Here is a 26,956-nt window from a genome sequence, read left to right on the forward strand (position 1 = left end):
GAATCCTGCTTTGAGCAGGGGGTTGGACCACATGACCCAGGAGGTCCCTTCCAACTCTAACATTCTATTATTCTACGATTCTTTTACCGTATATACTTGAGTATAAGCCAAGAATTTCAGCCCATTTTTTTAGGCTGAAATTGCCCCTCTCGGCTTAAACTCAAGTAATTCCCAGGGGCCGGCAGGGGAGGGGGAGCGGCAGCTGTCTAATCATACTCACCTGCTCCTACTACGGTCCCTGCACGTGCCTGGTTCTCCGGGCGCCGGCAGCTTCCTCCTGTATTGAGCGGTCAAATGGTATCGCTCATTACAGTAATGAATATGGACCCGACTCCACTCCCATAGAGGTGGAGCCACATATTCATTACTGTAATGAGCGGTACCATGTGACCGCTCAATACAGGAAGAAGCTGTCAGCGGCCGGAGAACCAGGAACGTGCAGGGACTGCACCAGGAGCAGGCGAGTATGACAGGGCAGTGCACGATATTCACCTGTCCCTCATTCCACCGTTGGCGCCGCTCCATCTTTCGCGTCTTTTCGCAGTGACGCTCAGGTCAGAGGGCGCGATGACGCAATTAGTGTGCGCTCCACCCTCTGCCTGAACAGTCAGTGCAGAGGATGTGGAAGACGCAGCTGTGCCCACCAGTGGAGCGCGGACAGGTGACTATAGCAAGTGGCGGGGGCTTGAGCGATGAGAGGTGAGTATATGATTTTTTTTTTAATCGCAGCAACAGCATATGGGGTAAATGTGTCTATGGAGCATCTTATGGGGCCATAATCCGCATTTGTGCAGCATTATACGGGGCAAATATTTCTATGGAGCATCTTATGGGGCCATGTGCAGCATTATACGAGGCAAATGTGTCTAGTAGAAAAGCCACGGAGACACCATCACGTGTTTCTCAACACAAGCAATGAATAGCCAGGACTTTCTCCGGGAAGGAACAACCACGGGAAGGGCAAAATCCAGTAAAGGAAAACCACCTATGCCAAAACATGGTATCCATCCACAGACAGCTGTTTCGGGGTATTTGCCCCTCATCAGTGTGGAGTAGGAAACTGGCTATTAGGAGCAGTGCCTAGTGAAAAGGCTATAAACATAAGGATGAATGACCTCGGGGAGATCAAAACATCCAACACCGCGGAGACACAATCACATGTTTCTCAACGCAGTGATCCAGAACACTGCCCCCATCCCTTATGGGAAATATGCAAATGCATGTAGAAAAGCCGCAGAGACACCATCACGTGTTTCTCAACACAAGCAATGAATAGCCAGGTCTTTCACCGGGATGGAACAACAACGGGAAGGGCAGCATCCAGTAAAGGAAAACCACCTATGCCCCGAAACAGCTGTCTGTGGATGGATACCCCGAAACAGCTGTCTGTGGATGGATACCCCGAAACAGCTGTCTGTGGATGGATACCATGTTCCCCGGAACAACTGTCTGTAGATGGATACCGTGTTTTGGCATAGGTGGTTTTCCTTTACTGGATGCTGCCCTTCCCGTGGTTGTTCCTTCCCGGTGAAAGACCTGGCTATTCATTGCTTGTGTTGAGAAACACTTGATGGTGTCTCCGCGGCTTTTCTACATGCATTTGCATATTTCCCTTAAGGGATGGGGGCAGTGTTCTGGATCACTGCGTTGAGAAACACGTGATGGTGTCTCCGCGGTGTTGGATGTTTTGATCTCCCCGAGGTCATTCATCCTTATGTTTATAGCCTTTTCACTAGGCACTGCTCCTAATAGCCAGTTTCCTACTCCACACTGATGAGGGGCAAATACCCCGAAACCGCTGTCTGTGGATGGACACCATGTTTTGGCATAGGTGGTTTTCCTTTACTGGATGCTGCCCTTCCCGTGGTTGTTCCTTCCCGGTGAAAGACCTGGCTATTCATTGCTTGTGTTGAGAAACACGTGATGGTGTCTCCGCGGCTTTTCTACATGCACCCACAATAGGTGCTGGCAGAATTGCGATCCGTCCGCGCCTATTAACTAGTCAAATGCCGCTGTCAAACTCTGACAGTGGCATTAACGAGCACTTCTGGCAATCAGACCAGAAATATGCGCACAGCTGACCTCCGTCACATGATCAGGGGTCAGCGGTGCATTGGCATGACAACCAGAGGTCTCCTTGAGACCTCTATGGTTGTTGATGCCAGATTGCTATGAGCGCCACCCTATGGATGGCGCTCATAGCCATGCTGTAATTTTACTACCAAGTTGTGCCAGCTTCTAGCCTCCCATTGAGGCTATTGACGCATGGCAAAAGTAAAAAAAAAAAAAAAAAAAAGTGTTTAAAAATATAAAAAAAATAAAAGTTCAAATAACCGCCCTTTCGCCCCATTCAAAATAAAACAATAAAAATAAAATCAAACATACACCTATTTGGTATCACCTAATTCAGAATCGCCCGATCTATCAATAGAAATTTTTTTTACCTGATCGTTAAACGGCGCAGCGAGAAAAAAATCGAAACGCCAGAATTACGTTTTTTTGGTCGCAGCGACATTGCACTAAAATGCAATAACGGGCGATCAAAAGAATGTATTTGCACAAAAGTGGTATCATTAAAAACGTCAGCTCGGCATGCAAAAAATAAGCCCTCACCCGACCTAAATCACGAAAAATGGAGACGCTACGGGTATCGGAAAATTGCACAATTTTTTTTTTTTTTTTAGCAAACTTTGGAATCTTTTTTTTTTTACCACTTAGATTAAAAAGAACCTAGACATGTTTGTTGTCTATGAACTTCATAATGACATGGAGAATCACAGCGGCAGGTCAGTTTTAGCATTTAGTGAACCTAGCAAAAAAGCCAAACAAAAAACAAGTGTGGGATTGCAATTTTTTTTTGTAATTTTGCCGCATTTGAGATTTTTTTCCCGTTTTCGAGTACACGACTCGACTGCTAAAACCAATAATGTCGTTCAAAAGTACAACTCGTCCTGCAAAAAATAAGCCCTCACATGGGCATATTGACAAAAAAATAAAAAAGTTATGGCTCTAGAAAGAAGGGGAGCGAAAACCGCTCCGGTCATGAAGGGGTTAATCCTGGAGAACCTCTTTACCTACTCAGTATTATAGACCAGTTTCTGGGCACCTACAAATGATATAATCTGTGTTCAGCTTTCACCAGAGAATGCATATCTACAGTGATCTTTTTTTAAAACGCCTCATTTTCTTGTAAGCCTGATTTTCCTGATATTATGTCACTTTTTATTCCAATCCAGCATCTTATCCATGGATTCAACCTTTTACCGTTGGAAGCAAGTTTTACAAAAAGAGCCTTCCTCATTCTCTTCTGAAAGGACTCCTCTTCTTCAACCCAAGAAAAAGCGGCCTGTTTACAACCTAACCGAGCAGCGAGTGGTGTTTGCCAATAACAAAAAATGGGAAGACGACTGCAAGAGAATTTCCAGGTTTTATACTGGAAACAAAATCCAGACAACCAAGTATACTATCATAACATTTCTACCAAAGAATCTGTTTGAACAGTTTTACAGGTAAGAGCATTATTAAGATGAAAATCACTGGGCCCCATACAAAAGTCCTAAGTAAGCCCCCCCCCCCCCCAATTAACGTTGTACAATCGCCTTCCTAATCACTTTACCTTTAAATATATGACATTTGTGTCCTATCGCTGCTTGAGAAAGGTTCATACCTCAGAGCGAAAACATTGCCACTGCCACTATAGGCCAGTTTACTGTTTTTTTCCAATATTGCTTGGTTTGCTGCCTCCATCCGTTACTATTTATCTGATTGATTTGGTCTTTGCCAGGGAGGCTGTTCACCTACCTCACCCTGATTCTGCCCTTGCTTTTCTATTTTGTATATATGTGATATATGTGGGCATATAATATGAGATTATGCTATTGTCTGTACATGGTGAATTGTGTATTGGGTCAAGTACTGCTGATGCTGTGGAGTAATTGACTAACTCCTACACGGGGGCCCACCGGGTGATTCACCTTGTTCCTCTATTGGCCAATCTGAGCCTACAGTGTGTGTGTGTATGTATGGTATGTATGTATATGTATATGTGTGTATATATATATATATATATATATATATATACATACATATATATACACTCACCGGCCACTTTATTAGGTACACCATGCTAGTAACGGGTTGGACCCCCTTTTGCCTTCAGAACTGCCTCAATTCTTCGTGGCATAGATTCAACAAGGTGCTGGAAGCATTCCTCAGAGATTTTGGTCCATATTGACATGATGGCATCACACAGTTGCCGCAGATTTGTCGGCTGCACATCCCAAAGATGCTCCATACAAGGCAGGATGGATCTGCAGCGCCCCAGAGTCCTGGTCGTTGCAGTACTGTGGCTTCGCCACTAAGGGGAGCCATGGTTCGTTCGATGGCACTGAAGGAGTTCCTCTGATCAGGTATCACAGACACCAATATGTTTCACAGCAGGGCCTCCGGGGGGAGCTAAGGGTGCTATTCATTAGGCCACTCCCCACCATAGTGGGTAAACTGGGGGTCAGGCAGGAAGTTAGTGAGAACGCTGACTGGATTGAACGAAGCAACACCTAGTGAGAGAGGGTATTGTGGAGGAAGAGACAGTAGGGTCTCTGCCAGGGGTGGGATCCTGGCAGAGGCTTAGCATTGGAAAGAACGTAACGGGACCGTGCCTGCTCAGCATAGCGGCGGTGCCCAAGAAAGGACTAGAAGCGAGATAGATTGTGCTGAGTGAGAAACGAGATCAAGCAGACGGAGAATACCAGCAGGGGTTTTGTTGAAAGAGGCAGCACCTTGCTGAGGCGCATTACCGGTGGCCGGAACGCCGAGGGAGTGGAATAATATACAGCTTTAAGCCATACTCCAAACAGCAGCAGGACAGTCAGTCTCAGGCGGGCTGTCTACCACATATCACCTATGAAGTCTTGGGGGGCAATTGCGGGAGAGGGGCGTCACTAGGGTCCCGGAAGAACTCCAGGCCTACCTGACAAACGGGTGCCGTTCCAACCTGAATAACAGGGAGGGATGGAATAAGAGAGGAACATCTAATCGAGTTGTGAGGGAACTTAAGAAACAGACACAACAGTTGTGGGGTACTTTCCGTGAGCACAGCAGGGAAGGACTACAACACACAGCGCTAAGAAGGAAGGCACTGATTTCCACCTGTGAAGAGAACTCTGGAGGTGCCATTGGACCGGCCGGACTTGCGCAGCCTGGTGAACCGTATTCTGGACTGAGGACTCAGAGATCTCCAGTAAAGAGGTAAAGAGACTGCAACCTGGTGTCCTCGTTATTTACCGCGACCTGCACCCCACAACTGCACCGCTACACCACCGTTATCACCACCTATTTCACCGGACGTCCCCCACTGACGGACAGGGCCACGGACCGGGTCTAGCCACCGTGACAACCCCAGGACTGAGACCAAGAGGCCCGGCTCCGGGTACCCCTCGGCCCTGCGGCGGTGTGGGGGCGCGCCGCAAACTTGGCGTCACGAACAGGATCTACTTAAGCCTGAAGAATCAGGTCATGTGTGCCTAGAGACTGTGATTTGTTGTGCATGAACTGTAGCTTTATTGAGAGACTGTGTGCTACCACTGACCAATAGAAGTTCCCGCCAAAAGCCGCCGCCATTGCTACTTTGGAGAAGAAGGAGGGCGTGCTATGGGAGGAGACTACCAGAATGGCGCGAGAAATGGATACCGCCCTCTGCGCTTCGGGCTGCAAGGAGATGACCTGCCCCAAAGCAGAAGACAACCTCCTGATTTGCAACGGCGGGAAGCAGGAGATGGAGAAGCCCGACCTCGGAGAAATGGCGGAGTCAGGTGCATGCACTGCCACCGACTATCAGGCAGCGATGATGAACAGCAAGTGCCTGAGCGAGGAAGATGCGACTCCGGCTTGCCCCTCTTCACCGGAGACGGACTTATGTCCCCTGCAGCCGGAGGACCTGAAACTCCTGGAGCAGATAGCAGAGCTGAGTCCACCAACCCTGACCTTGGAGTCCGTGGAGGAGGAACCACAGCGAGCGGAGCAGCGTTCGAGGACCGCATCGGAGGAGCTGCGGTCCGGGCTGCGGCCGACTCCAGCGTTCTCGTCAATGGATCAGATCGACATCGGTGGAACCACATCAGGTGTAGGTACGGAAGATACCCCTGCCTCCCCGCTTGATCCCGCTCCCGCGACCGACCCCCTTCACAACAGTAGCTGCCTCTTGATGGCGGGAATGGTGGCATCATCCCTCGAAGTAATGAAGGGTCTGGTATCCCCGCCACCGACCGCAATGGGAGAGTTCCTAGATGTGAGCTCGGAGGGAGTGATTCTCCGGTGGGAGGCCCCCCGGATTGAGCCGAATGGGGTTTGGAGAAGAGGTCACGCCATTGCCGTGCTCACTTGTGAGCAATATAAGCAGTGCCTGATTTCCCAATGGAAAGACTGGAAAGAGATGGGACAAAGCCCCGCCGCATCAGCCGTGAACCAGGGTCTGAAGCCTGTACGGTCAGGAGATACCCGCCATCGGAGTGCCCAGGAAGGGTGTGCCCGTAACGTTCGCCGACGTGGACCTGAGAGAGTGTCATCTACTACTTCAGCTGTGATTGAACCAAATGTAGCAGAGCTTACCAACATTGCCACTGCACATGTCATTGCAGCAACTGAGCTGGCAGCTAGGATCCGTCTTCAGGTTCAGGCATCAAGCGGTCTGACTGTACCGGGAAGACCCACCAGTGACACTGGCGCGACATTAGCCGGGAGCCAGGGGCCAAGGCCGCCTGAAAAAGAGTAAACCTCGGAAACCTGAAAATGTAAATAGTTACTGTTTGTTCTTTTGTTCCTGTTGCTGCTAAACCCGTTCAGGGTAAACTTTAAAAGGTGACCCCTTTGTTGACCCGGGGTCACTATTGTCGTTTTGCACAAAGTTACACGAACTGCAGTAATCATGGACTGTGCATGATTCAAACTTTACTGTAAATAGTTTGCACCTTCTTAAAGGTGCTTCCTACTGGTTTTAGTTAAAGACACTTTGCGAAGATGCCATTCCGGAGCTCTGGTATGGACTGGTAGGCTGAGAAGAAGAGCTACCTCAGAAAGACTTGATCTCCTCTTAAAGGGGAGGTGGGAATTGAACCTGAAAGTGATACTGTTTTGGAACAGTAATGTCATGATGATGCTTTGCAAGAAATGTAACCGTTTTACATGAAAAGTTATATGTGTTTAATATGTTTGAAATGTGAAGTTTGAATAATGTTCTTCAAAAGGAAAGATGCAGAAAGCCTGTTGAGGTAGACTAGAGTTCTGCATGGATAGAAACGTAAGAAAGTAATAATGAAGGTGAGGATAGAAGGTAAACCCTGCGTCCCCATAGAAAGTTAGTTCGTTACTAAGGACAGAAAGTAGACCCATAGGGGTTAGTGAGTGAGTCCTTATAGGAGCCAGGCAGAGTGGGCTCCATGTTCTCAAACTGAAAGGAATGTTATGTCTATACTATGTATAGTAGAGAAAGGCAGTAGGCCCTGGCTGAACGGGGCGGTCCTGTAAAAGAAAGGAGAGGCAGTAGGTCTGGTGCCATAGGGACAGGCGGTCCTGCAGGTTCAAAAGTAGGAGAATGAAGAGTTACCTTGCCCTGTAATGTGATTATAGGAAGGCCTTTGGTAAACTAAGAGTGTATGTTTCTTAAAGGCAATGTTAATTTATTGTTCCAGCATTTGCACTGAGTAGAATACCCGGTTGGGTAGCAGGAGTTATGTATAGCCTGAAATTTACAATGTTGACTATGTTTGTAACGTTAAAGTGTCCTCACCTCCCATAAAGGGAAGCCTGTTCAAGTATACTTATTGTTTTGCACTCAACAAAATTGTATGTCTTTTTGCTAATCTGTATTGTTGTTTTTCTTCCCAGTCCCGGAGTACTGTGTTTAACCAGGGGGGAGTGCAGCGCCCCAGAGTCCTGGTCGTTGCAGTACTGTGGCTTCGCCACTAAGGGGAGCCATGGTGCGTTCGATGGCACTGAAGGAGTTCCTCTGATCAGGTATCACAGACACCAATATGTTTCACAGCAGGGCCTCCGGGGGGAGCTAAGGGTGCTATTCATTAGGCCACTCCCCACCATAGTGGGTAAACTGGGGGTCAGGCAGGAAGTTAGTGAGAACGCTGACTGGATTGAACGAAGCAACACCTAGTGAGAGAGGGTGTTGTGGAGGAAGAGACAGTAGGGTCTCTGCCAGGGGTGGGATCCTGGCAGAGGCTTAGCATTGGAAAGAACGTAACGGGACCGTGCCTGCTCAGCATAGCGGCGGTGCCCAAGAAAGGACTAGAAGCGAGATAGATTGTGCTGAGTGAGAAACGAGATCAAGCAGACGGAGAATACCAGCAGGGGTTTTGTTGAAAGAGGCAGCACCTTGCTGAGGCGCATTACCGGTGGCCGGAACGCCGAGGGAGTGGAATAATATACAGCTTTAAGCCATACTCCAAACAGCGGCAGGACAGTCAGTCTCAGGCGGGCTGTCTACCACATATCACCTATGAAGTCTTGGGGGGCAATTGCGGGAGAGGGGCGTCACTAGGGTCCCGGAAGAACTCCAGGCCTACCTGACAAACGGGTGCCGTTCCAACCTGAATAACAGGGAGGGATGGAATAAGAGAGGAACATCTAATCGAGTTGTGAGGGAACTTAAGAAACAGACACAACAGTTGTGGGGTACTTTCCGTGAGCACAGCAGGGAAGGACTACAACACACAGCGCTAAGAAGGAAGGCACTGATTTCCACCTGTGAAGAGAACTCTGGAGGTGCCATTGGACCGGCCGGACTTGCGCAGCCTGGTGAACCGTATTCTGGACTGAGGACTCAGAGATCTCCAGTAAAGAGGTAAAGAGACTGCAACCTGGTGTCCTCGTTATTTACCGCGACCTGCACCCCACAACTGCACCGCTACACCACCGTTATCACCACCTATTTCACCGGACGTCCCCCACTGACGGACAGGGCCACGGACCGGGTCTAGCCACCGTGACAACCCCAGGACTGAGACCAAGAGGCCCAGCTCCGGGTACCCCTCAGCCCTGCGGCGGTGTGGGGGCGCGCCGCAGATCCATGCTTTCATGTTGTTTACGCCAAATTCTGACCCTACCATCCGAATGTCGCAGCAGAAATCGAGACTCATCAGACCAAGCAACGTTTTTCCAATCTTCTACTGTCCAATTTCGATGAGCTTGTACAAATTGTAGCCTTAGTTTCCTGTTCTTAGCTGAAAGGAGTGGTACCCGGTGTGGTCTTCTGCTGCTGTAGCCCATCTGCCTCAAAGTTCGATGCACTGTGCGTTCAGAGATGCTCTTAGGCCTACCTTGGTTGTAACGGGTGGCGATTTGAGTCACTGTTGCCTTTCTATCAGCTCGAACCAGTCTGCCCATTCTCCTCTGACCTCTGGCATCAACAAGGCATTTCCGCCCACAGAACTGCCGCTCACTGGATTTTTTTTCTTTTTCGGACCATTCTATGTAAACCCTAGAGATGTTTGTGCGTGAAAATCCCAGTAGATCAGCAGTTTCTGAAATACTCAGACCAGCCCTTCTGGCACCAACAACCATGCCACGTTCAAAGGCACTCAAATCACCTTTCTTCCCCATACTGATGCTCGGTTTGAACTGCAGGAGATTGTCTTGACCATGTCTACATGCCTAAATGCACTGAGTTGCCGCCATGTAATTGGCTGATTAGAAATTAAGTGTTAACAAGAAGTTGGACAGGTGTACCTAATAAAGTGGCCGGTGAGTGTATATATATATATATATATATATATATATATATATATATATATATGTGTATGTATGTATAAATATATATATAGGACTGGCCAATATACAATGGGTATTCAGACCCCTTTAAATTTTTCATTCTTTGTTCCATTGCAGCCATTTGGTAAATTTAAAAAAAAAAGTTAATTATTTTCTCATTAATGTACACTCTGCATTGCATCTATTCTTGACTGAAAATAACAGAAACGTAGACATTTTTGCAAATTTCCTTAAAAAGGAAAACTGAAATATCACGTGGTCATAAGTCTTCAGACCCTTTAGGGTACGTGTCCACGTTCAGGATGGCCGGCGGTTTGGACAGAGTGGAAAACCCGCTCTGCCCAAAGCTCCGCCCCCTTATGTAGACACACCGCTGCCCCAATCTTTGAAAATGGACTGAAAGATGGATGCCTCCCTGTACAGCAAAAAAAAAAACACCCAGCCGAGGAAGATGTATGATTATTAAGAGCAAATTCAGCTAGTGGTAGATATTCCGATCACATCTCCTGATTGTCTACTACAAAATATCTCCAATACTGCTCGACGTCCTGGTTCTTCCTTTCGGTCTGTCCATTGGACTCCGGATGATAACCTGACGAAAATGACAAATGAACCTTTAATCTGCACAAAAAGCATGCCAAAAGCGAGCCACAAACTGTGGTCCTCTATCGGAGACAATGTCCGTGGGAACCCCATGGAGCCTGACAATCTCTTTCACAAATGCCTTAGCTAGAGTCTTGGTGCAGGGTAATTTATTGAATGGGACCAAATGACACATCTTACTAAACCGGTCCACAACAACCCAGATGACAGAAAAACCCTCAGAGACTGGCAGGTCGGTGATACAATCCATAGCAAGATGTGACCATGGCGAACTAGGAACCTCCAAAGGGCACAGCAACCCTGCAGCCGGGGCATGTGAGGCCTTCAACCTAGCGCACACAGTACACTGACGCACCCACTTGATGATTTCTCTTTGCCACCAGAAACTTCGACCGATAGACTTTCTAGTTTCCGAAATCCCTGGATGACCCACCAACCGAAACTCATGACATTCAGCAAACAAAGCTCTCCACAAGGCTCTAGGCACAAATAACTTACCATACGGAGTGTTATTTGGTGCAACATTCTGGGCCTCTAGCATGCTAATCTCCAACTCAGAACCCAATGCTGCCACCACCACCCCTCTCTGCAAAATACATTCCTCCTTCTCAGTATTAACTGATGGAGAGAAACTGAGACAAAGCATCCGCTTTAACATTCTTCGTCCCAGGTATATATGTTACGGAGAAATGAAACTGGGCAAAAAACAGTGCCCACCTAGCTTGACGGGCATTCAAACGTTTAGCAGTATCCAGATATATCAGATTCTTATGATCAGTAAAAACCTGTATCTGTTGTCTAACCCCCTCCAAAAAATGTCGCCAATGCTAAAACACGAGTTTAATGGCCAGCAACTCTCTGTTCCCAACATCATAGTTGAGCTCGGTCTCCGAAAATTTTTTAGAAAAGAAAGCACAGGGATGCACCCCATCCTCTCCCTCTTGGGACAGAACTGCCCTCACCCCTACTGAAGAGGCATCAACCTCTACCAGAAATGGCTTGGTCTCTTCTGTCTGGATCAAAACAGTAGCAGAGCTAAACCTCTCCTTGAGATGCTCAAAAGCCTTAACAGCCTCAGAGGACCATTGGACAGTATTGCAACCCTTCTTGGTGAGATCAGTTATAGGTTTAGTGATCACAGAAAAATTCTTTATGAATTTTCTGTAATAATTAGCAAACCCTAAAAATCTCTGAACCGACTTCAAACATTCAGGCCTAGGCCACTCCAATACCGCCTGAACCTTCACCGGGTCCATCTCAAACCCATCACTGGAGACAAGGTACCCCAAAAAACTCATTTTCTGTACCCTAAACTCACACTTCTCCAATTTAGCAAACAGTGAGTTTTCGCTCAAAATCTGTAGAACTTCGCGGATTCTCTGCCAATGCGATTCCAGATCAGGTGAATAGATCAAAATATTATCCAAATAAACAATAACACTCCTACCGATCAACGACCTCAGAATGTCATTAAATTTTGAAAAAACGCAGGCGCTTTGGTAAGGCCAAAAGGCATCACCAGACACTCAAAATGACCTTCCGAGGTATTAAAGGCTGTCTTCCATTCATCGCCCTCCTTCATCCGCAGCAAATTATATGCCCCACAAAGGTCAATCTTAGAGAACCACTTTGCTCCGGTTAGTTGGTTAAACAAATCCAGAATCAGCGGCAACGGGTAAGGATTGCACACAGTGATTTTATTAATCTCCCGAAAATCCAGACATGACCTAAGGCTCCCATCCTTCTTTTTGCCAAAAAAGAATCCTACAGCCACAGGGGACTTAGAGGGTCTTATATGACCTGCAGCTAAACTAGTCTGTAGGTATTCCTTTATGGCCTCCCTCTCGGGAATTGTAAGATTAAATAAATGACTCTTAGGAAGTGTGGCATCTGGGATGAACTCAATAGCACAGTCGTAATCTCTATGGGGTGGTAGAGCTTGCGACTCAACCTCCAAAAATACCCTCCAGAAATCCTGAATAGCTTCAGGTAGCTCCTTCCTCACAACAGCAGCAATGTGAACATTACAACAATTACCATAACACCCCTGACCCCAGGACCTTATAGTACTAGACGACCAGTCCAGCAAAGGATTGTGCATTTTTAACCAGGATAAACCCAGAACGACTGGGCAAGGTAATTTAGCAAGGACAAACAAGTCTATACACTTCTGATGTTCCATATTCACAATAAGTGGGAATGCGGTAACCTTTCGAGAAATACACCCATGTTCTAGAGGAGTGTTATCAATAGCCACAACAGGAATAGGAGATGACAATGGTTCAGAGTCAAACTTATATTTGTCTAGGAATTGTTGATCAATCAAATTAAGTGCAGAACCACAATCCACCATTCCCTGAAAATCAATGGAATGACCATGATATGTGGTATTACCAGAAAAAAATACTCCTGCAGACCGTAAAAACGCAATACAAACTGGAGTGTTACTCCTACTGACCTTTGTTTTTTTCTTTCCTTATGTGAACCTCACATTGCTTAATAAAATAGTCAGCCTTACCACAATACAATCATAGCCCTTCAGAAAACCTCTTCTCCCTCTCCTGGGAAGGAGAGGACATTGCCCCAAGTTGCATTGGTTCCCCGCAGTTGACGGGGCTATCCTGAGAGACGAGGTTCAGCATTATAAGAGCCTTCTCTTCATTCTGTCTGCCTCTCAATCTTCTATCTACATGGACAGCTAACTGCATAGCAGTTTCCAAAGTATTTTTTATATATATATATATATATATATATATATATATATATATATGTATATATATATATATATATATATAATATATATATTATATATATATATATATAATATATATATGTGGCTGGACAAACTGTTACGGAACTGCAACACAGGACTAGGATAGAAGGGGAAAACTGACCCTGCACTGAGACTAGGCTAATACCCTACTATGGAGTGGGTGACTCATTCCTTGCAAATAGACCCACCGACGATCCTAGGTTAAACTCAGCGAAGACCTATAGATAGGTAGGAATGGGTATAAAAACAGGTCACCTTCTAATAGAAAATACAGAGAAGGCTGCAGAAACCAACAGAAAACAGAAACTAAGGATAGCAGAACCAGAGATCCCAGAACTGCACAATATCAAACACAGAAAGCAATCAAAGCACCTAGCCAGAACTCTAGCGGATTAACACTGTTGTCCAGCAAGGAATGGGAGGCAGGTGCTGGGTAATAAAGGGTGATACAATCTACAATCACCTGACCTAAGACAACCCAGTACCAGGGAAAAAAGACCAGCAGCCAGAAAACCACAGCAAGATGGCGGATGGTCAAAAAACAAAACAGATTCTAACACTAAGAGCACAATGGCCTCCACAATCCTTAAATGGAAGAAGTTTGGGACCACCAGAAGTCTTCTTAGACTTGGCCATCCAGTCAAACTGAGAAATCATGGGAGAAGAGCCTTGGTGAGAGAGGTAAAGAAGAACCCCAAGATCACAGTGGATGAGCTCTAGAGATGCAGTATGGAGATCGGAGAAAGTACCACAAAGTCAACTATCACTGCAGCCCTCCACCAGTCGGGCCTTTATTGGAGAGTGGCCCGACAGAAGCCTCTCCTCAGTGCAAGACATATGAAAGCCCTCATAGAGTTTGCTATAAAACACATGTAGGACTCCCAGAACATGAGAAATAAGATTCTCTTGTCTGATGAGACGAAGATAGACCTGTTTGGTGATAATTCTAAGCGGTATGTGTGGAGAAAACCAGGCACTGCTCATCACCTTCCCTATACAATCCTTACAGTGAAACATGGTGATGGCAGCCTCATGCTATGGGGGTGTTTTTCAGCTGCAGGGACAGGACGACTGGTTGTTGTTGAAGGAAACATGAATGTGGCCAAGTACAGAGATATCCTGTATGAAAACCTCTTCCAAAGTGCTTTGGACCTCAGACTTGGCCGAAGGTTCACCTTCCAACAAGACAATGACCCTAAGCACACAGCTAAAATAACAAAACAGTGGCTTCAGAACAACTCTGAGACAATTCTTGACTTGCTCAGCCAGAACCCTGACCTAAACCAAATTCAGCATCTCTGGAGAGACCTGAAAATGGCTGTCCACCAACGTTCACCATCCAACCTGAAGGAACTGGAGAGGATCTGCAAGGAAGAATGGCAGAGGATCCCCAAATCCAGATGTGAAAAACTTGTTGCATCATTCCCAAAAAGACTCATGGCTGTACTAGCTCAAAATGGTGCTTCTACTCAATACTGGGCAAAGGGTCTGAATACTTATGACCATGTGAGATTTCAGTTTTTCTTTTTTAATAAATTTCCAAAAATTACTACATTTCTGGGTTTTTTTCAGTCAAGATGGGGTGCAGAGTGCACATTAATGAGATGAAAAATAAACTTTTTTTTAATTTACTGAATGGCTGCAATGAAACCGAGTGAAAATTTTTTAAAGGGGTCTGAGTACTTTCAGTACCCACTGTACATATATTTGGTGCAGTCTAATACCCCAATTGGTGTAAACAAGTAGAAGGACATGTATTATGACATGTACACAGTTATTTTGAACTTACTGAAGCCCCTTAGTATTCTCACTCACGAAACCCCTATCTTGGCCATTACAGAGTATTATGCTCCTAAAAAAATATTATTGTAGCCCTACAACTTCAGCTCACACGTATAGAATGAAGTCTAGTGCCCCCAGCAAAGTAAGATGACCCCATTGTGCCAACAACACAGTATGTAATCCCCACAACATGATGCCACTAAAGTACCCCCCATATGATATCCCCATAGTTCTCCAGAATATCATGGTCACCATAATGGATGATGGCCTCACAGCCCCCCACTCCCATGATCCCCATGCAGTATGATGGCCCTTAAAGTTCTCCCCTCAGTATGATAGTCCCAACAGCCTCTCATTTAGTATGGTAACCCACAGAACCCCCCCCCCCCACATAGTATGGGGGCCCTCACAGTCCACTCAGCACTCTGTTAGATGGCCCCCCACAGTACATCCCCCAATCAGTAAGAGGCTGCAACAATCTCCCTCAGACACTCAGTATGATGGCCTCGACAGCCTCACACTCAGTATGGGTGTCCCAATAGTCCAGTCCTCATTCAGTATGATGGCCTCCTCAGTCCATTCCACACTAAAACAACCTGTTTTCCGGGTTACAATGCTTTCCCAAAACAAAGATCGAAGACATCAAAAACATAGGAAACACCAAATAGTTTATTGAAGCTATTTCGGAAGAAGCAAGGCAAAATGCACGTTGAGGTGATGAGACACCACACCTTACATCCACTGTGCCCTGGCAACCATTGCAATATTAGATAAATTATTCTTTTTTCATAAATCAACATTTTGTCTTAGACCATGGGCATTACATAGTTTTATTGGCTGAGAATAGTACCAGGTATTTTACAGGGAACCGCAGTGTTATTTCTATAGACATTAGGTCTGTTATTCTTTAATTAACCCCTTTATTTGATCTGATATTAGTTCTACTTCTTAACCTTTATCTGCATTATAGTATACATTATGAGCACAGTGTAAGACCGGTTTCACACGTCCTGATATTTCCGGTACCGGAAGAAATGGTACCGGAGATATCAGTGTCCGTGTGTCCGCCTGTGTACTATGTGCGGCACACGTGTGGCAACCATGTGCCGCATCAGTACCACACGGATGGCCGCCGGGGAAGCAGCACTACAGTAAGTGCTGTTCCCCTGCGTGTGGTTCTGAAGCTGGCTGTCATTCCTTCTCCCCTGTTCGGCCAGCGAACAGCACGAGCAGTGGAGAGTGAATGAAAGAAAAACCCGACGTGGGGTCCCCCCTATGTTTTTAAACCAGCCCGGCAAAACTCACAGGTTCTGGCTGCTATTCTCAGGCTGGTAAGGGGCCATGGATATGGGCCCCTCAGCCTAAAAACAGCAGCCCTTAGCTGCCCGGAAAAGGCCCATCTATTAGATGCGCCAATTCTGGAGCATTGCCTGATTCTTCCCACTTGCCCTGTAGCGGTGGCAAGTGGGGTAATGAGGGGTTAATGTCACCTTCCTATTGTAAGGTGACATTATGCCACCTTAGTAATGGAGAGGTGTAAATAAGACACCTCTCCATTACTAATCCTATAGTTGTTAAAGGGTTAATAAAACACCACACAGTAAGAATAAAGTCTTTTAATGAAATCATACACCACAAAGTTTCCCATCTTTATTAGTCAGCCAATCCAAGCGAAGCCCTCGATCTCCTGTTAAAAAAAAAAAAGTAAAAATAATAAACCAACAATATACCCATACCTGTCCGGCGTACAGTCAGTCTCACGGCGTAATCCATATCTGGGGAATGTATAGTTTACAACTGGGAGCGGTGCTAATGCGACCGCCCCCAGCTGTAAACTACTGGGGAATGAATGAGACGCTGCGGGCGCAGGCTCAGTAACTAGCGGTGATGTAAGACACAGTATCATGGCCACCATACAGTATGATGGCCTGTCCGTATGATACCCCCACTCGTTATGATACTCCCACAGCCCTTGACTCAGCATAATTCCCCTCACCACTAAGAATGATTGCATCTTACCGCCCTCACTTAGTATGGGAAACCACGCAGACATTCTGTTAGTATGGGGGCTACCACAACCCACCACTTAGTAAGGGGGAACCCACAGCCCAGCATTTAGTATGGAGGGCAACACAGCCCAAAACTTAGTATGGGGGCCAACACAGCACGCTATTTATTATGGGGGCATACACAGCTCACCACTTAGTATGTAAGCCACCACAGCCCACCAATTAGTATGGGATTACTACAGCCCCCCACTTAGTATTGGTGGCCCAACTGCTTGCAAGTTAGTTTTGGGGACCCCACAGCCCCCCACTTGGTATAGGGACCCACAAACCCTCACTTAGTATGGGGGCCACCACAGCCTGCCACTTAGGATGAAGGCCATCATAGCCAGCCACTTAGTATGAGGGCCACCATAGCCCACCACTTAGTTTGGAGGCCAACACTGTCCACCATTTAGTATGGGGGTATGTTGTCCCCATTGTTCCCCCACACACAGTATTATGGCCACCATAGAGTATGATGGCATGTCCGTATGATACCCCCACTCAGTAAGATATTCCAACAGTCCCCGGAACAGGAAGTCCAAACTCTTTCCCCAGGTTCATTAAAAAGAAAAAAAAAAAAAACGGATCCGTTAGGCTGGTTTCACACTTGCGTTTTTGTCTGCAGCGTTTTTTGCACAAAAAACGCATGCGTTTTTTCCCCCTATACTTAACATTGAAAACGCATGCGTTTTTTGTACGCGTTTGGTCGCGTTTTCAAACGCATGCGTTTTTTTTCTGCATGCGTTCTTTTTCAAAAATGCAACCTGTAGTATTTTTTTGCGCGTTTTTTTTGCCGCGAAAAAACGCATGCGTTTTTTCGCGGCAAAAAAATGCATTGCTGTCTATGTAAATGCATGCGTTTTTAAGCACATGCGTTTGTTTGCGTTAAAAACGCATGCGTTTTTATAGAAAAAAACCAGAAAACAGACTGAAAAGCCACCCACCACCATCAAGGTGATAAAGGGATCCAAACCCTAACCCTAACTCTACCCCTAACCTCACCCCTAACCGTTTAATGAACCTTTTTGTGACAGTCATAGTGCCACGTATTTAAGTGCCACGTATCACTTATTTTAGTGCCACGTATTTCAATGCCACGTATTTCAGTGCCACGTATCACGTATTTCAGTACCACGTATTCAGTGCCACGTATTTCAGTGCCACGTATCACGTATTTCAGTACCACGTATTCAGTGCCACGTATTTCAGTGCCACGTACCACGTATTCAGTGCCACGTACCACGTATTTCAGTGCCACGTATTTCAGTGCCACGTATCACGTATTTCAGTACCACGTATTTCAGTGCCACGTATTTCAGTGCCACGTATCACGTATTTCAGTGCCACGTATTTCAGTGCCACGTATCACGTATTTCAGTACCACGTATTCAGTGCCACGTATTTCAGTGCCACGTATCACGTATTTCAGTACCACGTATTCAGTGCCACGTATTTCAGTGCCACGTATCACGTATTTCAGTACCACGTATTCAGTGCCACGTATTTCAGTGCCACGTACCACGTATTCAGTGCCACGTACCACGTATTTCAGTGCCACGTATTTCAGTGCCACGTATCACGTATTTCAGTACCACGTATTCAGTGCCACGTATTTCAGTGCCACGTACCACGTATTCAGTGCCACGTACCACGTATTTCAGTGCCACGTATCACGTATTTCAGTGCCACGTATTTCAGTGCCACGTATTTCAGTGCCACGTATTTCAGTTACGTTTAGGGGTTAGGGGTAGGGTTAGGGTGACCAGGACATTCTTCTAATAAAAAGCTACCCCTAACCCTAACTAATTCTACTATTAGTGGATTTTCTAGTTGATTTTTTCATGGGAAAAAAAAAAAAACGCGTTTTGCCGCGATTACATGCGTTTTTTCACCACATGCGTTTTTTCAAAAACGCATGCAGATCAAAACGCAAGTGTGAAACCAGCCTTACATCAGTTTTTCACAATTTGCAATTGATCCGTTTTTCCAAAAATTTGCTGGATCCTGCCTCATGGCAAAAAACTGATGTGTGAAAGTAGCCTTATTGTCATGGTTAAGAGGAAAGATAAGCCAAATTGTTGCTACATAAACTAGCAAATGTTATGCAGCTGAGGCTGAAGCGCTCTGTATGTCAGTGGTGCATTTCCCGATCCTCTGCCTTTCTGGCTCTAATTTATGCCTGGAGCCGCTGTCTTTGGTTTGATTGACAGCTCACTGTCTTGACTACACATCTAGTTAGCTGTCGGGAAACAAAAAAAAAACTGCGCTAGACCAGAAATAGAGGCAGGAAAGGCAGAAGCTTGGGAAGTGCTCTGATCACACCCAGAGTACTTAAGTGTAAGTAATTGTATGGAATGCCAGATTTTATAACTATACATATTGGCCTTATATCTTAATGTGTTACATGACAATCTAAGCTGTTATCATGATAAATTTCCTTTAAAAGCTGCTCCGTTGATGGTTTCTCCTTTGCCTCACACAGGTCGGCAAACTTCTACTTTCTTATGCTTGCTATTTTGAACTGGATGCCTCAAGTTGAAGTGTTTCATAAGGAGATCACTATGGTGCCGCTTGTCATAGTGCTGCTTGTTATTGCGTTCAAGGATGCTGTGGAAGATTATAAAAGATATCTCAACGACAGGAAGATCAATCTGAGGAGAACCTGTGTGTATAACAAGTAAGAGCTCTTTATACTACATGGTTTCACAAAACCCATAAATAAAATAATAAAAACACAAGACACCAAAGTGTGGAAGAATAAAGGCCATGGTGTTTGTTTAGGGGAGCTGAAAAGTCCATTAAAACATTTAATAAATTAATAACCAATAGACCAATAAATTAACAATAATAATAATAAACCAGTCCACCCAGAAAACTGGGCGATTTTTCCTCAAATAAGACAACACGACAAAGGAGATAAACATTAAAAAGGGGAAGAGAGGGTGGGATCTTCGTTCTTCTGACAGGATGATGAGATAACTGTCAGCACCTCAGATTTTCATATCTTTTCTCTTCCCGGTCTTTTTCAAAGCAGGCAATCAAAAACATGAAAAAGAGTGCCAAAAGCCACCAGCTAAAACTGGAAATAACCTGTTCGTGGACTCCACAGCTTACTGCTTGACCTTGCCTCCTCATATAAAGGAATTAACTCTTAAAAACCAAAACATAACAGAAACCCAAGACAAATATAAAATTAAGCTAGAGTCTGTGTTACCATGGGACTCCACTTACAGCTGCGCTTCAGGGGGGCTACCTTTATTAGTGATAAGCGAACGTGCTGGGATACGGTGTCATTGGTGCATGCCCGTGTGCTAAGGGTGTCTGCAGCATGCTCGAAAAATGTTTGAGTCCCCGCGGCTATATGCCTCGCCGCTATTTATTAGGCAATGCCTGCATATGTTGCGGCTGTCTAACCATGAGCACACGGGCATGCGGAATAACACCTTATCCGAGCACATTCGCTCATCACTAGTCATTATGTATGTGGTGCTTAGAGAACATTGATTTCTGTTTGGGGTTCTACACTTTTTTGGGACATTACATTTGTATACTTAAATTTGTATTTGAGGCTAAATTTCATTTTTTCAATAAGGTTCATTAAAAATTTTGCAATGTTTTGCTTTTGCAGGCTCATTGTTTCACCGCATATTCAACTTTGATGTGGTCTGTGGTCATAAATCAACTGAGAGTAGCTTGTAAAAAGCCAGATAAGAGTTGCAAGCTTCCCGTTAGACTGGTATAGCACTGCAATGACTGACAGGTCTCTGCCTATGCAAGCACGCAGGGAAGAGACCTGTCAATCCAGGGCAGCGGATGGAGAGGAGCTGCCGGGGATCTGCCCGTCCTACTAGTCAACAGCAAGTCTTAGTCACTGGCAGCTATTAAGTATGTATTTAGATTTTTCTGTTTTTATATATATATATATATATATATATATATATATATATATATATATATATATATATATATATATATATATATATACAGGTCCTTCTCAAAAAATTAGCATATAGTGTTAAATTTCATTGTTTACCATAATGTAATGATTACAATTAAACTTTCATATATTATAGATTCATTATCCACCAACTGAAATTTGTCAGGTCTTTTATTGTTTTAATACTGATGATTTTGGCATACAACTCCTGATAACCCAAAAAACCTGTCTCAATAAATTAGCATATCAAGAAAAGGTTCTCTAAATGACCTATTACCCTAATCTTCTGAATCAACTAATTAACTCTAAACACATGCAAAAGATACCTGAGGCTTTTAAAAACTCCCTGCCTGGTTCATTACTCAAAACCCCCATCATGGGTAAGACTAGCGACCTGACAGATGTCAAGAAGGCCATCATTGACACCCTCAAGCAAGAGGGTAAGACCCAGAAAGAAATTTCTTAACAAATAGGCTGTTCCCAGAGTGCTGTATCAAGGCACCTCAATGGTAAGTCTGTTGGAAGGAAACAATGTGGCAGAAAATGCTGTACAACGAGAAGAGGTGACCGGACCCTGAGGAAGATTGTGGAGAAGGACCGATTCCAGACCTTGGGGAACCTGAGGAAGCAGTGGACTGAGTCTGGTGTGGAAACATCCAGAGCCACCGTGCACAGGCGTGTGCAGGAAATGGGCTACAGAGAAGCAGCACTGGACTGTTGCTAAGTGGTCCCAAGTACTTTTTTCTGATGAAAGCAAATTTTGCATGTCATTCGGAAATCAAGGTGCCAGAGTCTGGAGGAAGACTGGGGAGAAGGAAATGCCAAAATGCCTGAAGTCCAGTGTCAAGTACCCACAGTCAGTGATGGTGTGGGGTGCCATGTCAGCTGCTGGTGTTGGTCCACTGTGTTTCATCAAGGGCAGGGTCAATGCAGCTAGCTATCAGGAGATTTTGGAGCACTTCATGCTTCCATCGGCTGAAATGCTTTATGGAGATGAAGATTTCATTTTTCAGCACGACCTGGCACCTGCTCACAGTGCCAAAACCACTGGTAAATGGTTTACTGACCATGGTATTACTGTGCTCAATTGGCCTGCCAACTCTCCTGACCTGAACCCCATAGAGAATCTGTGGGATATTGTGAAGAGAAAGTTGAGAGACGCAAGACCCAACACTCTGGATGAGCTTAAGGCCGCTATTGAAACATCCTGGGCCTCCATAACATCTCAGCAGTGTCACAGGCTGATTGCCTCCATGCCACGCCGCATTGAAGCAGTCATTTCTGCCAAAGGATTCCCGACCAAGTATTGAGTGCATAACTGAACATTATTATTTGATGTTTTTTTTGTTTGGTATTAAAAAACACTTTTATTTGATTGGTCGGGTGAAATATGCTAATTTATTGACACAGGTTTTTTGGGTTATCAGGAGTTGTATGCCAAAATCATCAGTATTAAAACAATAAAAGACCTGACAAATTTCAGTTGGTGGATAATGAATCTATAATATATGAAAGTTTAATTGTAATCATTACATTATGGTAAATAATGAAATTTAACACTATATGCTAATTTTTTGAGAAGGACCTGTATATACTTTCCTTTACATTTTTTATTTCTTTTTCCCCCTTTTATTTAGTTCTGATATGGAACTTCTGTATTTTAGGATATTAGATCAATCAGTTTTACACTGAAGCTAAGCCTGTTAGACCTGTTTTTTTTTATAGCCATACAGTCCACAGAAGCTGGATGACCCAAAGGCCAATACTTGGCCTTAGGTTGCCATGGCAACTACCGGTACCCCATGATTAAAGATTGAGCCCCTTTCTCAACCATCTAAATACTGTTACTGTTGACAGCGGTATCTTAGGGGTTAAAAGCTGATACTGATCATGGCCGTTGAAGCTGATGATGGCGCTTGCTCTGTTTGTGAGCTGGTGCCATCATCGTGCTGTACATGTATGGAGTTTTGCGGGAAGTCATTTCCCACTGCAGTGGATTCCAGGAAGGGGTTAAAAAGTCCTCCTCTCTATATTGACCTACCACCAACTGTCAAGCAGTGCGAGGAAAGAGACCCTTCGCTCCCTCCGACACACTGCTCTGGGATGATGTGATTAACTCCTCTATCTGCTTTCTCTGTTGTCCCGCATAGGTCTCAGGAGCTCCGATGCCCGGCGGGCTGCAGATAACCGCCTCAGGGGCTGCATGAGACCCCTGATCTAAATAATAAGACTTCATGGACTGCTTAGCTAAGTTAGGAAAATGACATACTGCACTAAGAACAATCGCTGTGCCATATTGCAGTGAACACATGCAGGAAAGTAGCAAACTACTAAGAGGGCTAGGCGTTTCTCAAATGTTTCACGGCGGCATGACTAGCCCTAGCCATCTACTGTAGCTAGTTACCATATAGCTAAAACCGGTTTCACCTACGGTTTCTGAGAAACAACGGAGGGAAATAGTTTTTCTTCTTGGCCACATATAAAGACCAGATCAAACGCGAGGACAATAAGGAAGTGTTTGCTGGGATTTAGTAAGTTAGTGTTTACGGAACTGTTATGTTTTATCTTGTTCTTTTGCTGGTTTATAATAGTAATTGTAGTATCATAACCTTGATATAAAGTGCACTCTTGACATAGGCATGTCATTAATTCTCCTAAAGCTAGTCATTAACCTGTGCAGGAAATATCTGTTTTGAAGAGGAAAATGACATCTGCTCGCCCTGCTCTTTTTGACCAAGGATTAAAAGGAATACATCTGAGAATCATGTAGTTGGAAAAGCTTTATTAATGAATGATACTACTCATTATTAATGAATGATACTACTCATTTCAATATTAAAACAGCTTCTTTATAAGGTACACTTATTAATGAGCCAAAAATAATTCTTTCCTGTCTTTATCTAAAACCCCATAACAATAATGGCATTAAATAAAGAAACGCTATTTAAAAATCCATTCCACCATGGTAAAGTACAATGAAATATAAAAATGTTCAACAGAAATAGATTATGAAAAAAACTAAATTGACAAGGACCTCCTAACCGAATGAAATAGAAGTACAGGTGTATATTTGATTGGGTTGTATCTGCCAGTCACTGATAAATACTTAGTAGAATCCCTATGGTTTAGGAATGTTGATGGAGATGGAGATCTCCGTGTTTTTGGGAGAGAGAACTGGGTGGGAAGGGATAATGGTTTCAATGATTTTCATGGTTGTTCATTTTTTTTCTATTGTTTGGGAATATCGAAGTAGTTGTATATAGCGATCATCATCCAATTTCTTGCCCTTGATGTTCTACATGGCTATTACTATTGGTGGAACACGAAGATTGGAATAATTTGTGGATGCATTTTGAACACAGTGGTTTTTACTGCCAAGATAGCAGGTTTTGATGGCAGAAAAATAGTCTACAAAAGCATCAAAAATATAGAAATGAACTGGCATGGTTAACACTATATAAAAAAAAAATTAAAAAACATCTAACAGAATTAGTTTTATGATGCACATTTTTTCCAAAAATATGTGATAAGAGTTAAAACTGTCATATCAGCCACAATTTTTTATCAGCTTTGCAGACGAAAAATAAAACAAGCCATCCAACACCGATGGAAAACTGGAAAAGTGACGTGTCTCAGTATATTGCATCACAAACCAAATTAGTTTAAACAATTTTCCAAAATATTTTTCACCACTTTAAAAAATAAAAAAACAAAAATAAAAAGTAAAACTAAACAAGTTTTGTAATGCTGCAATCATTCTCCTATAATCATGTTATGTTGCAAATGCACAATGTGCACCGTAGAAACAAAAAGCAATGGCAACATTTTCTTTTCACCATTTCACTGCATTTGAAAGGTTTATTTTTTCTCTTTTAAGTACGTTTGGTTAAGTAAATTGTATCATTCAAAACTAGGACGTGACCCACAAAAAGTGTCCTAATATGGCTATGTTGATGGTAAAGTAAAAAAAAAGTTACAGCTCTTTAAAGGGAACATGTCAGCAGGATTGTGCACAGTAACTTACAAACAGTGTCAGGTGGGCACCATTATACTGATTAAAATGATACCTTGGTTGATGAAATCTGTCTTGTGGTTGTTGTTTAATCTTTCATGTGGTGCTCTGATTAGATATTCACCAGCATGTGTTCGGACAGGCCACTGATCACTCACTGACCTGCCCCCTAGTTTAGATAATGAATATTTTATATATATATATATATATATATATATATATATATGTATATATATATATATACCAAAAAGAAGAAAAGAAGGCAGCACTCCAATTCCTTTGAGAGGTGAAAAACTCTGAGGTTTATTCAAGCCCACATCTCTGTGCGACGTTTTGGCTCACATATATATCTTTTTAAAAATCACCTTCTCCAGGCAGGCGCTGGTGGAGTACCCTGCACTGCAGCATGATCACATCTATAATGTGTATTTAATTATTTATTTATAATATACAGTACATAATTCATAAAAAAAAAATCAGTCTGAAAATATTGCCGACAGCTACTGCTGCACAGGAGCGGCCGGCGCCATTTTCAAACTGATTTTTTTTTTAATGAATGAATGTATACTATAAATAAAATAATTAAATATATCACCGGCTTGCAGAAGGTGATTTTTTTTTTTAAATACATATAATATTCATTATGTAAAAAAGGAGACCAGTAACTGAGGGATCAGGGACCTGTCAAAAGCCCTACTGGTAAATACCTAATCATACCACCACATGAAGACCACCCACAGGCTGCCTTAGAGCATGAGCATATCATTAACTCAAAACTGAAAATACAGATTAAACAACAACCACAAGACGGACTTCCTCAACCAAGGTATCATTGTAATCAGTATAACAGCACCAACCTGACACTGTCTGTAGGTTACTGTGGACAATCCTGCTGACAGGGTCTCTTTAAGAAGGAGAGGGAAAAGCGAAAACAGAGGAATGTAAATTGGCCTCGACAGGAAGAGGCTAAGTAAAATTTGTAACATTACTTTGTATTACCATATTGATGAGTGGCAGCCGTGGGAGTCACTCAGGATGGACCCAAGGGTTTCATCCGATCGTGTGCATATTCATTTATGATAATTAGTTTTAAAAATGAGGCAATGATATGTCATGTTTTATTTTGGTTCCTGAAGCGGAGTTGGATTAAAAACCAGCATTCTGGTATTAGTCCTCTCTTAGAATTATTCTCTGCCAGTCAAAAAAACATTATAAATGGATTCACCTGACTTACTTTTGGTGGTATCACTAGTCCATAGTAGTGGGACTAATAAGTAGATTTCCAGACCCAGTGACACCATCATACAACCAAAGGTCTCATGCCTACGTGCCTGTAAAACCAGCAGAAAAAAAATAATGCATGAAATGTTCCTTGAGTAAAAACTGCAAAGTCAAAGGAGACTAGCTAGACTCGCCTTAAGTGAGTTAGGTTTTGGGTTTTGAAAACAATGTACTGTGAATATAAAAAGTCTACAAACCATTGTCCGGTTTTAGTCATGTAAAATAAATCATACTAAGATTAATTATTTCTAAATGTTCGAGTTTCTCGCATCACACTCACAAGTGTGACCCCGGCCTCTTGGAGAGTTCGGCTGACACACATGTAATGTGTGTGTGGGCCATTAGGTAAGAACAATGCCTTTGTTCTGGCACTGCTATCATGCACATAACACCCAGAAGGTGCCGCACTCTCCTTTGTTTCTCTTCTATTATATTGCAGTCAGGGTCCAGTGTCTGTGCAGACCATGTGATATAGAAAACACAATTGCTACCTAAGATGCTCCTTTTTCCTCAGAAGTGTGAGGTATTTGTTCCTCAAACTTTCTCAGTGTGCATGTTACTCAAGACGTTTCCATATGGCTGTCATCTCAAATTGTGCGCTCGCTGTCCTGTGCATCTGGAGTACTAATTCATGACAGTTGTTCTTGTTTACCAAGAATCACACAACGAGGGATCTGGGTGACAATGAAATGAACGGCACACGTAATCATAGTCTCATGTTCAAGCACAGTCTCTCTATCCAG

General features: G+C 44.0%; 1 protein-coding gene across 3 annotated transcripts in view; it reads left to right on the plus strand.

Annotated features, from left to right (window-relative positions):
- Positions 1 to 26,956, plus strand: part of ATP10B (ATPase phospholipid transporting 10B (putative)) — a 517,664-nt gene that overhangs the window by 355,564 nt on the left and 135,144 nt on the right. For all 3 annotated transcript variants that reach the window (XM_077266119.1, XM_077266120.1, XM_077266121.1), the window contains 2 exons: positions 3,237 to 3,509; positions 19,466 to 19,660. In XM_077266119.1, the coding sequence (XP_077122234.1) occupies positions 3,247 to 3,509; positions 19,466 to 19,660 (458 nt within the window). In that variant the 5' untranslated portion in view covers positions 3,237 to 3,246. The remainder of the gene's footprint in view (positions 1 to 3,236; positions 3,510 to 19,465; positions 19,661 to 26,956) is intronic.

The sequence above is a fragment of the Ranitomeya variabilis genome, chromosome 5 (assembly GCF_051348905.1).
Source record: "Ranitomeya variabilis isolate aRanVar5 chromosome 5, aRanVar5.hap1, whole genome shotgun sequence".
Lineage (NCBI taxonomy): Eukaryota > Metazoa > Chordata > Amphibia > Anura > Dendrobatidae > Ranitomeya > Ranitomeya variabilis.